We start from the raw sequence: 12986 nt of genomic DNA, 5'->3' as shown, positions 1-12986 counted from the left end.
GCAGATCGGATGGTGTACATGGGTAATGTTCTTGATGTCATCCTATAATTCCTCTGGTTTTTGGTTATTCATGTTTAATGCCTCAAATCTACTCTTTAGATGGTCTCTAAATTCAGGAAGGGTATAATCAAGGTCTCTTGGACTTCTTTTAATTGTTCAGCTTCAACTTGAATTTGCATATGAGCAACTGATGGTCTGTTCCACAGTTAGCTCCTGGCCTTGTTTTGGCTGAAGATACTGAGCTTGTCTATCGCCTCTTTCCACATATGTGCTCAATCTGATTCCTGTGTACTCCCCATCTGGCAAAGTCCATGTGTATAGCCGTCATCTGTGTTGTTGAAAAAAAGTATTTGCAATGAATAAGTCATTGGTCTTGCAAAATTCTATCATGCGATCTCCAGCATTATTTCTATCTCCAAGGCCATATTTCCCTACTACTAGTGAATCTTGTTTGTTTCCAACTTTTGCATTCCAATCACCACTGATAATCAACACAGCTTGATTGCATGTTTGGTCAACTTCTGACAGCAGAAGTTGGTAAAAATCTTCAATTTCCTCATCTTTGGCTTTGGTGGTTGGTGCATAAATTTGAATAGTAGTAGTATTAACTGGTCTTCCTTGTAGGCATGTGGATATTATCCTATCACTGACAGCATTGTACTTCAGGATAGATCTCGAAACATTCTTTGTGACAATGAATGCCACACCATTCGTCTTCTATTTTTCATTCCCAGCATAGTAGATCTTATGGTTCAGTGGGTTTGCATAAATGAACTTGTTTCATAGTAATTTTTAAATAAACAAGAAAGTCACTGTTAAATGCATAACACCAAAGGTCTTCTGTGCATATACATGAAAGTGATTATCTACATTCTTAGAAAATACAGCTGATAACTCTGGAAGTAAAAACAAAACAGTCCTTCCACTTTATAAACTTACTGTCAGAATAAAATGATTAATCCCAAGAAACTTCCTGAGAGGGAAGGACACATGGAAGAGGTAACTATGTAACTATGGGGAGGAACTGGAAGGGGAGCTGATGACGCATTGTAGGAAACTGTAGTCAATGTCACGAGACAAAGTATATGCAAGCTGCTGTATGGAAAGGGAATTTGCTCTACAAACTTTCATCCAAATCCACAATAAAAATTTAAAAAAAAAAAGAAAGAAAGAAACTTCCTGAGAGTCACTGTGCTTGTACGATTCTTTAGAGCCAGTGTGATAGTTGGAGTTGTGTGTCAACTTGGCTAGACCATGAGTCTGAGTGGTTTAAGCAGATGTAATGTGGGTTATTCCCATGATGAGATTGGATGTATATGTTTTGAGCAGCCAATCCACTGACAGGAGTTTCCCTAGGGGTGTGGCCTGCTTCTAATATATTTATGGACATTATGGGAAAATGAGACACTCTTCTATAGATCGGGATCCTGTTGTGCTGCCTACAACTGTCCGTGAGCGAACAATCCACCATTCGGCCTGGTGATCTTGGATTCGTGATTCGTAGGAGTCAATAGCTGGTATACTGCCTGCCAACCTTGAGCTCGTCAGCCCCTGCAGCTGCTTGAGTCTGGAAAAGCCTCCAGCTTGACTTTAGATCCAAGAACTTGGGACTTTCCAGCTTCTGTAAGTGTGTGAGCCATTTTCCTAAGATAAATTTCTCTCTCTCTCGCTCTCTCTCTCCCCCCCCCCCCATATATATGCTTTACTGGTTTTGGTTTTCTAGAGAACCCAACCTAACACAACCAGTTACAAGAAGAATTCCATGGGAAAGTCCAAAAAGCTCCACTTAGTAGATACAACTTAAACTAATGATATCATGGCTGATCTCACTTTCACTTGGATACTAATGAAAGGTTGGTGGTTAGATTCCACCCAGAGATACCATGTAAGAAAAATTGTTCAAATATAACCAGAGTGCCTCGAAATGAAGATCTGGTGACCTATTTCTAAGAGATCTCAGCCACTGAAAATGCTATGAGCACAGTTCTACTCTGAAACACATGGGGTCACCATGAGTTGGAATCAAGTTGATGGCACCTGGTGTCGCTTTCTGGTGTTATTCTATCATCTCCCTCATCCCATCTATTTTCTCTAAAATAGATTTATCAATGGAGTAAACAAAATTGTGAAGGACCTCTTAAGACAGCTAACTGGCCTTTTCGTAATAACATTATAGGTAATCCCCAGCTTACAACATATGCAAGTTATGAAACACACTTAACATCTAGTTTTTTTGTAAATTTTAGTATTGTGTACTACATACAATGTTACAGTGCTTAATTCACTGATGTTATTCTCAGATGCTCACTCACAAATGTTCAATTTTATTATTTACTGTTCAAAGCACTACATTACAGGTAAGTATGACCTCATCCATAATGAAGCTGATGATAGGAGTCACAACAGAGAGCTGGGCAATGTTTAACTCTAATGACATATGACAAATGAACTGCACACATGCACGCCAGCCATTACATCTCTGATTGCATTATTATGACACTAACACCAACTACTGACCAGGCCTACAATGTGATCTTATTTACTGTTTCGTAAGAAGCATCAGTTGTTATAAGGTATTTGACCTTGAAGTGACTTATGACAGAGTTGTCATAACAGAACCCTATCATGGACTACCTGTACTTCAATTCCATGTATTTTTATTGTTTATAGAGAAAAAGAATACAGCAGATTCCATCAAGTTCCGTATGCAGTGGGTTCACATAAATTAATTATATAAATACCTTCACAAAATTAGTTTATCTTTCCACTGGTGCCTAAATTCAGGACAGACTGATCAATCTTAAATCAGTATATCAGAGCATCCCCAACTGATGTAATGAGATATTGATTCCTCATGGCAGCTAGGAAAGACTTGAGGTGGATAAAGACCCAAGCTAATTACCTACTACCAGTCAGCATCTTCAATTTATCCAAAGGTACCATACAAATTTCATTTTCTGTGTTATGTCCTATATGACAGAGATTGGAAAACACTGCAGTGAATTAAAAAATAGAAACCTCCCAATATACTGATAGCTTCACATATCCAATATCAAAAATTCAAAGAAAGAAACACAAATAGGAATTAGGAGATTTGTAGTCATTACACTGCTTTGTAAAATGGGGTAAGGTACATTTTCTTCTCTATACAAAACAAGAAAATTAATTCCAGATGTTAGGGGTCTCTGATGAACAGGGTAAGAATACTATCCGTGGACAGATTTGGCACAAGTCACTGGATTTATGATCTAATTTGTTCTTTGATACCATTTAATACGCAATTTTGGCACTGGATTTTATCATTAGCCAAGTAAAAGTGTTAAGAAAACAAAAGGCATACATGGTAAAGATAGTAAGTAGTTCTATTTGCCAGCATTTAAGGAGAATAAAGTTGGTTAAGGATAAATGTCAGGTGACATTCTTTTATTTCTTTTAGTAAGCAATAAAGAGTTATTAAAAAGTTATTGAGTAGATAAGTTACTCAGAAAGACATTAATTCAAATTTGAAGAAATTATCAATGAAGTCACACGTTCAAGTGAAATACAGACAATCCTTAAGTAGAAAATTGAGAAAGTCAATTCTCTTCATGTTTATAATGTTGAAAGCACACTCTAGGAACTAAATAATGCTCTCTTGCACATATAAAGTATAAACTTTATGTAACGGAATGTGTAAAAGGCAAGGAAATTTTATTTAAAATTCAAAAAGTTTATATTTGTTTCTTTAAAATGGCCTTCATCTTCATTGAAGATGTTAAAAGATAAGTGTTGGTAAGACAAAAAATTCATGTAAATTGAATTACTCAGTAATTATGTACTAGTAAGATTTCTCCACTGAAAAAACAGAACAGCCTGACAATTTGCAAAAAAAAATCATAAACTGCAAGAAGGGTCTCAGAAACTAAAGCATATGAACTCATTTTAAATTATTCAGAGACAACTTTTAAAAACTGAATAGCCATCTTGAACAATTCAGTCTTACTGGTTTTGTTAAGTCTAAGCTTATTACTTTGTTATTTCACCATTTATAAAGAGTTTGCAAGTTAAAAATTTAAAGCAAAACATAAATATTTACTATATATTTACTTTTAAAGTGATAAAAATATTAATAAGGATACTAGTTATTTCTTCTACACTTCCTTGAAAACATAAACCAAACATACTTACTGTTGATGTTTTTCATTTAGAGTATTCATACCCTGAAGATCAGACAGAGGTGTTCTGGGATTTTTCCGGGCTATACCTAGCATATCAAAAGCAGAAATTTCCAAATCAGTGCTAAGAAAAAGTAAACATAAGACTATTTTTCTCAGGACAAGTGAAGTTAATATACTTCAAGTGTAAATATGTGCTAAGCATGTCAGAAACAGATAAATAACACTGTCATTATGAATGTGGCTTAGCTAACAATGAACTAAATTAGACAACTTAATAATAAACTCTTTTATTCCTTCTCTCATATAAACATTAATGTTAGGAAAAACAATTGTGCTGAAAGTCTAGAAACACACAAATTCTTATTTACATAATAAAACATTTTCTAATATGACTCTTCTGCATCATATTTTAGCAATAAACATATTCCTAACATGGACTATATATTTTACAGATCAATTAATCTTACAGAGAAACAAAAATTAATCTTACAAAAAATTTTAAGCTGAAACCTTAAGGAAATTTAAGCTCTATAAGCATATGGCTATCTATTTCCATAGCATACACACACACCACTAACACAGTAAGATACATTTGAAGGACAAAATAAGATTATCTTTATTTGCAGATGACATGACCTTGTACACAGAAGATACTAAGTAATCCATAAAGAACTATTAGAACTAAAAGACAAGTTCAGGGAAATTATAGGGTACAAACTATATATTTTTAAAAATTCTATTTAAATACACTACAGCAAAGAACAATCTGAGAATAAAATTAAGAAAACAAGTCGATTTATAATAGCATCAAAACGACATAATACTTCGGGAATAAATTTAACAAAAGAAATGAAAGACTTCTACAATGAAAGCTGCAAAATAAATTAAAAAGGACTAAAAACCAAAGAAACCAAATCCACTGCCATCGAGTTATTTCTGACTCACAGCGACCCCTACTGGGTTTCTGAGATGGTAAATCTTTATGGAAGTAGAATTCCCAGTCTTGCTTCCTCAGAGTGGCTGGTGGGTTTGAACCACCAACCTTTCTGGTCAACAGTCAGATGCCTTAGGCACTGTGCTACCAGAGCTCCTTTAAAAGAATTAAAGATCTAAATATGTGGAATAGCACCTCAAGATATGGGATTGGAAAATTTTTTAAATGGCAATACTCCCAACTGATCTATAGATGAGTGTAATCTCTATTAAAATTTTACTTGTCTTTTATTTTAAAGAAATGAACAATTTGATACTAAAATTGATATGGAAGGGCGAAGGACCTATAATAACCAAAACAAATTTTTTAAAAAGAGAAACAAAGGTGGGGGATTCACACTTCCTAATTTCAAATTTTTATTATGAAAATATAGTAATTTAAACAGTATGGTACTGGCATGAGGATGCAAAAATAGATCAAAGCAATAGAACTAAAAGTCCAGAAATAAACCTTTACATTTACATAAACTGAATTTCAACGATGGTGCTAAAACATTTCAAAGGGGAAAAAAGTCTTCCACGAATGTTGCTGGGACAACAGGATACCCACATGAAAAGAATGAAGTTGAAGGGCAGTCCAGATAGTATAGTCAGATACCTCATAAGGTACCTCCTTAAAACAAAAACCCCAAAAAACAAGTGAACAGGGTACAGCAGACAACTTTGGAAACCTTAGCATCAAAGGCAAGGCTAAAGAATTGGACTGAGTGCCAACTAGGAGGAGATACTATGAGGACAGTAGACAAAGAGAGTAATAGATCACCAGCACTCTGCCAGCCAAACCTGCCCTGTGCAGCTATACTGAAACAAAGTAAGCAGTGTTCCCAGACAAAGTCCCCACCATCTAGTGCGGCCAAGCAGTAGCAACTCTGCACCCACATCCTGAGTCAGGCAGGAGTACTTCCCAAAGTGAAGTGTACTCATCCTACCCACAGCACCTCCTATGCCCTTTGTCAGAGGCCAAGGACCTGCTATAAGTCCCCCAAGCCCCTCATCAATCCACCTTCCTGCATATGATCAAGCACTGGTGGCACCCATACCACCCAACCCAAGCAAGGGCCCATGAACCGCTGGCACCTGCCCCTTTGCTCACCTACCGTACGGCTACAGATCAGCAGTTACAGCATCTCGACCCAGCCAAGAGCTCTAGTGGCCCATGGAATGGTGGCACCTGCTCCTATGCCCCAGCCACCTGTGCCAGGAGCCCACAGACCAGTTGTACCTCCTAATCCCTCCAGGCAGGAACTCAAGAACCAGACATACAACCTACCCACAATGTATTTCAGCAGACAGGGTCATGCTTCCTACCAGGCACCCATGGACAGGCAGTACCCCCTTCACAACCCATATGATACACCCCCTGCAACTGGAGATGTTTACCTGCTCTGATCACTTCTGCACAGCCCTGCCCAATGGGAGCATCGGTGAGAGTTCCTGTATGACCCACTCAGTGACTGATGACAGGGCACCCACACCACGACCACCAAGCAACTGGCAATGTACACACACAGTACCCAATCCAGTGACAAGTGAGAACATTCCCTGCACCCACACTCAAGTGACAGGCAGAAAATGTACATCACCTAACCAACAAAGTCAACTATATCCTCAGCCACCTTGTAAGACCAGCAAACAGAGATTTGCACTTATACATCCAGCCACTACTCTACCCTCCTGGAGCAAAGTGGTGAGAGCTCCAGTGTGGCCACATTAGCGATAAGACTATCATGTATGTTCTTCCTTCTCAGATACATCAAAATGAAACAAAACAAAAAAACCAAGATGCCGCAAACGAACAAATAACACCTTAATACCTTGGAAAAAATAGACATTATCAAATCACAAAAAGAAGTGGGACAAGATGGTTCCAGCAACTGACCAAAATTAAGAACCAGAAAGCCTTCCAAAGGAAGAAATGCTAATGGAAGTGCTTGATAAGGAATTCAAAAGACTGATATATAAGGCTCCCCCAGAGACCAATGAAAACAGACAAAACTAAAGAAAGTAAAAATAAAATCAAGAAAAATACAGACAAAGCAATAGAAGAAGTTAAGAAAACAATCAAGAAGAAAATGACAAAATAAACAGACAATTAGAAACCATATAAAAACAGCAAGCAGAAATCTCAGTTTAACAATAAAATTTCAGAAATAGTCAACACAAGAGGACACAGGAACAAAGGGAATCAACAGAAGGCAAAATTATTGCAAAATGGAGGACAAATTCCTGGCCATCAATGTGTTTGAGGAATAATCAGAAAAAAAGAATAAAGGAAAATGAAGAAAGTCTAAGAACTTTTTGTGATGCTATCAAGAGGGAAAATTTACACATGAAATGGAATTCCAGAATAGAAGGAAAAAATGAACTCAGAGAAATATCAAAGATTTATTGGCAGAAAACTTTCCCAGTATCATGAAAGATGAGAAAATATTCATTCAACAGGCTCAACGAACCCCATACAGAATAGACTCCAAAAGAAAATCAACAAGATATATCATAATCAAATTTGCCAAAGACACAGAAAGAACCGTGAAAGCATCTCGAGAAAAATGAAAAATCACCTCCAAAGGGGAACCAGTAAAACTATATTCTGATTACTTGGCAGAAATAATGTAGGCAAGAAGGCAATGTCATGACATATATAAAACCCTGAAAGAAAAATTGCCAACGAAGGATTATATATCCAGAATAATTGTTTCTGAAATATGACGATGAAATTAGAACATTTCCAGATAAACAAAAATTAAGGGGATTTTTAAAGACCAGCTCAATCTTATAAGAAATATTAAAGGGACTCCTTTGAACAGAGAACCAACAACATCAGACAACAATCTGAGATTAGAACACAGGACACCATCATTCAAATACCAATTGAGATAAAGAATACTCAAAATTAAAAATAAGCTGAAACATTGAAAACATGGAACAAGATATGGTAACCAAAAAATGATGACAATGTCAAAAACAAAAAGGAGTGGTAAGTGGTATAGCTATAGAACTTTCACATGGAGAGGAAGTCAAAGTGATCTCAAGAAATAAGCTTAAAACTTAGAAATATAAAGGTACATTTCAAAGTAACCATAAAGAAACTTAAACACCCTACTTATTAAAGTAAAAAAGAAAAATATAAAGACTCAGTAAACACAAAATCAAAAGCAAAAATAAAATTCACAAACAAAAATAATTCAGCACAGAAAATTACACAGAAAAAACACCATCAACATCAAATACAAAAAAGTGAAACAAAATGACAGCAGTAAACTCATACCTATGGGTAATCACACTGAATGTAAATGGCTTAAAAGATCCCTCAATATGCTCTCCATAAGAGACACACCTTAGAAACAAACACAAATAAACTAAAACTCAAAGGATACAAAAATGTGTATCAAACAAACAAGAATCAAAAAAGAGTAGAAATGGAAGTATTAACCATTGATAAAATAGGGTTTAAAACAAAACCTACCATAAAAGGACATTACATAATGATTAAAAGATCTACCCACCAAGAGGACATAATAATAATAAATACATAAGCATTCAATGACACGGCTCCAAAATATACATGAAATGAACTCTAACAGCACTGAAAAGAGAGAGAGACAGTTATACAGTAATAGTAGGAGACTTCAACACACCACTTTTGGTGAAAAATGGAGGAACGAGAAAGAGACTCAACAAAGATACAAAAGATCTAAATGTCGCAATCAACACACTCAAACTCACAAACATACAGACCTCTTCTCCCAACAGAAGCAAAGATTACATTCTTTTCCAAAGCACATGGATCATATTCTAGAACAGACCTCATTTCAGGCCACAAACCAGCTTCAATAAAATCCAAACCATCGAAATAAGAGAAAGCTTGGATCACAAAACTATAAAAGTAGAAATCAATGATTGTAAGAGCAAGGAAAAAACAAGAAATATATGGAAACTGAAAATAACATGTTGCTTAAAAACACTGGATAATATAAGAAATCAAAGATGCAATTTAAATTTCTAGAAACAATGAAAGAAAACGTAACATGTCAAAATCTTTGGAACACAGCAAAAGCAGTGCTAAGAGATCAATGTGTATCAACAAACACATCCATCAAAAAAAGAACAAAGGGCCAAAAATCAAACCTTTAACCATAAAACTAGAACAGAAGGAGAACCACAAAAGAAACCCACAGTCACCAGAAGAAAGAAAATAGTAAAGATGAGAGCAGAAATAAAAGTAAAATAAACAGAAAAATGATTTTAAAAAGAATCAACAAGACCAGGAGTTGGTTCTTTGAAAGGGTAAAGAAACTCAATAAACCAATGGCCAATCTGACAAAAGAAAAGCAAGAAAATCAGCAAATAACCGAAATATGAAATCAGATATATGGCAGTGCCACAATATCAACTGAAATAAAAAGAATCATAACATAATCCTATGAAGAATTATACTCTAACAATTAGAAAACCTAGAGGAAATGGAAACATTGCTAGAAATATACTACCTCGTGGCGTAGTGCATAAGACATTTGACTGCTAACCAGAAGGCTGGCAGGTGAAACCCACTGGCCACTCCTCAGAAGCAAGATTAGGCAATCTACTTTCACAGTGATACTGCCTTCGAAACCCAAGAAGGGGTCGCTAGGACTAAGATCTGACTCAAGGGCAGTGAGTTTCGTTCTGAGGAAGAAAAGCTGATAACACTCATAGAAAAGAAGACAATGAACAGTTTATTTATTTAAAAAAAAACCAAAAACCTTCAAACATAAAGAAACTTGGCTTCTCTAGAGAATTCTACCAAACATTCAGAGAAGAGCTCACATCAATAAAACTCAAATTATTTCAGTTCACAGAAAGGAAACATATACTCCCAAATTCATGCTATAAAGCCAGCATAACTATGTTACAAAAAGCAATGCAAAAACACCACACACACACAAAAGAAATTAAAGAATGACATTCTACATGAAAATAGCTGCCAATACGCTCAACAAAAGTATGAAAACCAGAATTCAACAGCATATCCATAATAATAATACATTAAGAACAAGTGGGATTGTACCAGGTAGGTAAGTATGGTTAAAAACTAGAAAAATCAATCAACGTAATCCAACAAATAAATAAAACAAAAGAAAAAAATCACAAGGACATCTCAGTGGACATAGAAAAGGCATTTAATAAACTGCAATGCACATTCCTGACAAAAACTCTCAGCAAAAGATGAAGAAGAGAAACTCTTCAATGTAATAAAAGGTATTTATTTGAAGGAAAAAAAAAGAAAAGAAAAGAAAAAAAAAAACAGCCATCATATTCTCAACAGAGAGACTCAAAGTTTTCACCCTGAAAACAAGAACAAGACAAGGATGTTGTTTATCACCACTCCGATTCAACAATGTACTAGACAAACTAGCTAGGGCGTAAGGAAAGAAAATGAAATAAAAACCATTCAAATTGATAAGGAAGAAGAAAAACTATATCTATTTGCAGATAATATTATCCTATTAACATCAAAAATCCTAAAAACTCCACAAAACTACTGGAACTAAAGTAAGGATTTAGGAAAGTAGCAGGAATTTAAAAAAAAAAGGTAGGATATTTCTCAAGAAAATCATTCATAATGACCAAGTAGGGTTCATATCAGGCATGCAAGGATGGTTCAACATTAGGAAAACAATCAACATCATCCACTACATAAATAAAACAAAGGAGAAGAACCATATGACCATATCAATTGATGCAGAAAAGGCATTTGATATAATCCAACACCCATTCCGGATCAAAACTCTCAGCAAAATAGGAATAGAAGGAACATTCCTCAACATAATAAAGGGCATCTATGCAAAACCAACAGCCAACATTATTCTCAATGGAGAAAGACTGAAACTATTCCTCTTGAGAACAGGAACCAGACAAGGATGCCCGCTCTCACCAATTCTGTTCAACATTGTACTGGAAGTCCTAGCCAGGGCCATAAGGCAAGAAAGGGAAATCAAAGGCATCCAAATTGGTAAGGAAGAAGTCAAACTATCCCTATTTGCTGATGATATGATCCTATACCTAGAAAACCCAAGAGACTCAGTCAAAAATCTACTGGAACTAATTGAGAGATATAGCATCGTGACAGGATATAAGATCAACATCCAACGATAAGTTGGATTCCTCTACACCAGCAAAGAGATTGCTGAAGAAGGAATAAGGAATTCAATACCGTTAACAATAGCTACCAAAAAAATGAAATACTTGGGAATAAATTTTAAGAGGGACACAAAAGACCTGTACAAAGAAAACTATGAAAAACTACTGCAAGAAACCATAAGAGATCTACATAAATGGAAGAATATCACATGCTCATGGATAGAAAGATTGAACATTGTAAAAATGTCAATTCTACCCAAAGCAATCTATACATTCAATGCAATCCAAATCCAGATCCCATCAACATTCTTTAGAGATATAGAAAAACCAATCACTAATTTTACATGGAAAGGAAAGAGACCTCGGATAAGCAAAGCACTACTGAAGAAGAAGAACAAAGTAGGAGGTCTCACGCTGCCAGATCTCAAAACATACTATACAAAAAAGTTCTGGCAAGACGGCGGACTAGGCAGAAAGACTGCACAGACCCTCTTCAACAAAGAAAAGGGAAACCAATAAACACAGACACAGAAGATAATCCTGGACCCCTGCACCTTAAAGGAAAGATATAGAAGTGGACTAAATCCCAATTAGCAGAAGAATTTGTGTGAAAATACCAAAAAAGGAGACATACGGAGCCGCGGTCTGGCAGCGATCCTGAGTGATCCTGATGGCACAGACAGCTTGGAGATTCCCAGGTGCTGATAGGACTTAAGAATTAACCTAAAATTCAGCCCTGCTAGCCAGGGACTGCACAGAGGATTGCTCCGGTGGCTACGGAATAAATGGAGAAGGTGAAGAGAAAGGCAGACTGAGCTGCGGACTTTTGCTGGTCCGGAGGGCACCGCCATTTAGAATGTTAAAAAGTGGCTTGACCATTTTGGATACTCAAAGAGACAGCGCTCTCACAGATTCCTGGGGCTTAAGAACATGTTCTGCTTTCCAGCAACCCCAAGAACCCTCCTGACCTGCAAGACTGAAAAGGTACGACATTCCTCTTGTTACTCTTATTCCCCACACCCGCTTGGTGAACGGAGGTGTGGCCATCCCCCACTCACACCTACCTTCTGGGCCCACAGGAACTCCATCACAGTCTGTGTGCTCAGACAGAGCCTGGGTGCCCTGCACTGTCCTCCACTGATTTTTTTTTTTCTCCTTTTTTATTTTTATTTTTCACTTTTTCTGGTGATTAGTTTGATTGTATTTATCTGTTTTAAAACAACTATTATTAGTAGTATTTTTGTCCTTTTTACTATTATTCTTAATCTTCCTCTCCCAGGTCCTAGTTTTCAGCATTTTTTCTTTTCCCTATTCCTGATTGAAATTTTTTTTTAAGTTTTTATCCCCCCTTTTTTCTCGTGGTTAACCCTGTTCCTTATTTTTCTTTCTGCATTTTTCCTATTTTTTCCTTTATTATTCTCCTCTACTTTTTTTCTCTTAATGTCCTATCCCCAAATATTGCAGGTTTTCTTGATTTTTCTTCTTTTTCCCTTTTTTCTTTGTTTGGATACTATTCCTGTGAGATTACATGGCATGTTTTTTGTCCATATGCTTTTAGTTTTTTGAAGGTTATTCAATTGTAACTTCTGTCTAATTGAGTGGGAGACAACAACAGGCCCTATAAGACACAACTACACCCACACCTCCCACAACTTCACTTGCTATAAGCGAGAGACCCTACCTCCATCTCCACCAACAGGCCAATGATAAAAAAAA

The 12986-nt window shown here is 36.2% G+C and overlaps 1 protein-coding gene across 1 annotated transcript in view; it reads right to left on the bottom strand.

Annotated features, from left to right (window-relative positions):
• The window catches only part of MYO9A (myosin IXA), a 441307-nt gene that overhangs the window by 175266 nt on the left and 253055 nt on the right, over positions 1-12986 (bottom strand). Inside the window, exon 15 of the mRNA XM_042783070.1 lies at positions 4168-4243. Within this exon, the coding sequence (XP_042639004.1) occupies positions 4168-4243 (76 nt within the window). The remainder of the gene's footprint in view (positions 1-4167; positions 4244-12986) is intronic.

The sequence above is a fragment of the Orycteropus afer genome, unplaced genomic scaffold, assembly GCF_000298275.1.
Source record: "Orycteropus afer afer isolate SDZICR_OR568_19922 unplaced genomic scaffold, OryAfe1.0 scaffold00015, whole genome shotgun sequence".
Lineage (NCBI taxonomy): Eukaryota > Metazoa > Chordata > Mammalia > Tubulidentata > Orycteropodidae > Orycteropus > Orycteropus afer.
This window is presented reverse-complemented; position numbering and strand designations above follow the sequence as displayed.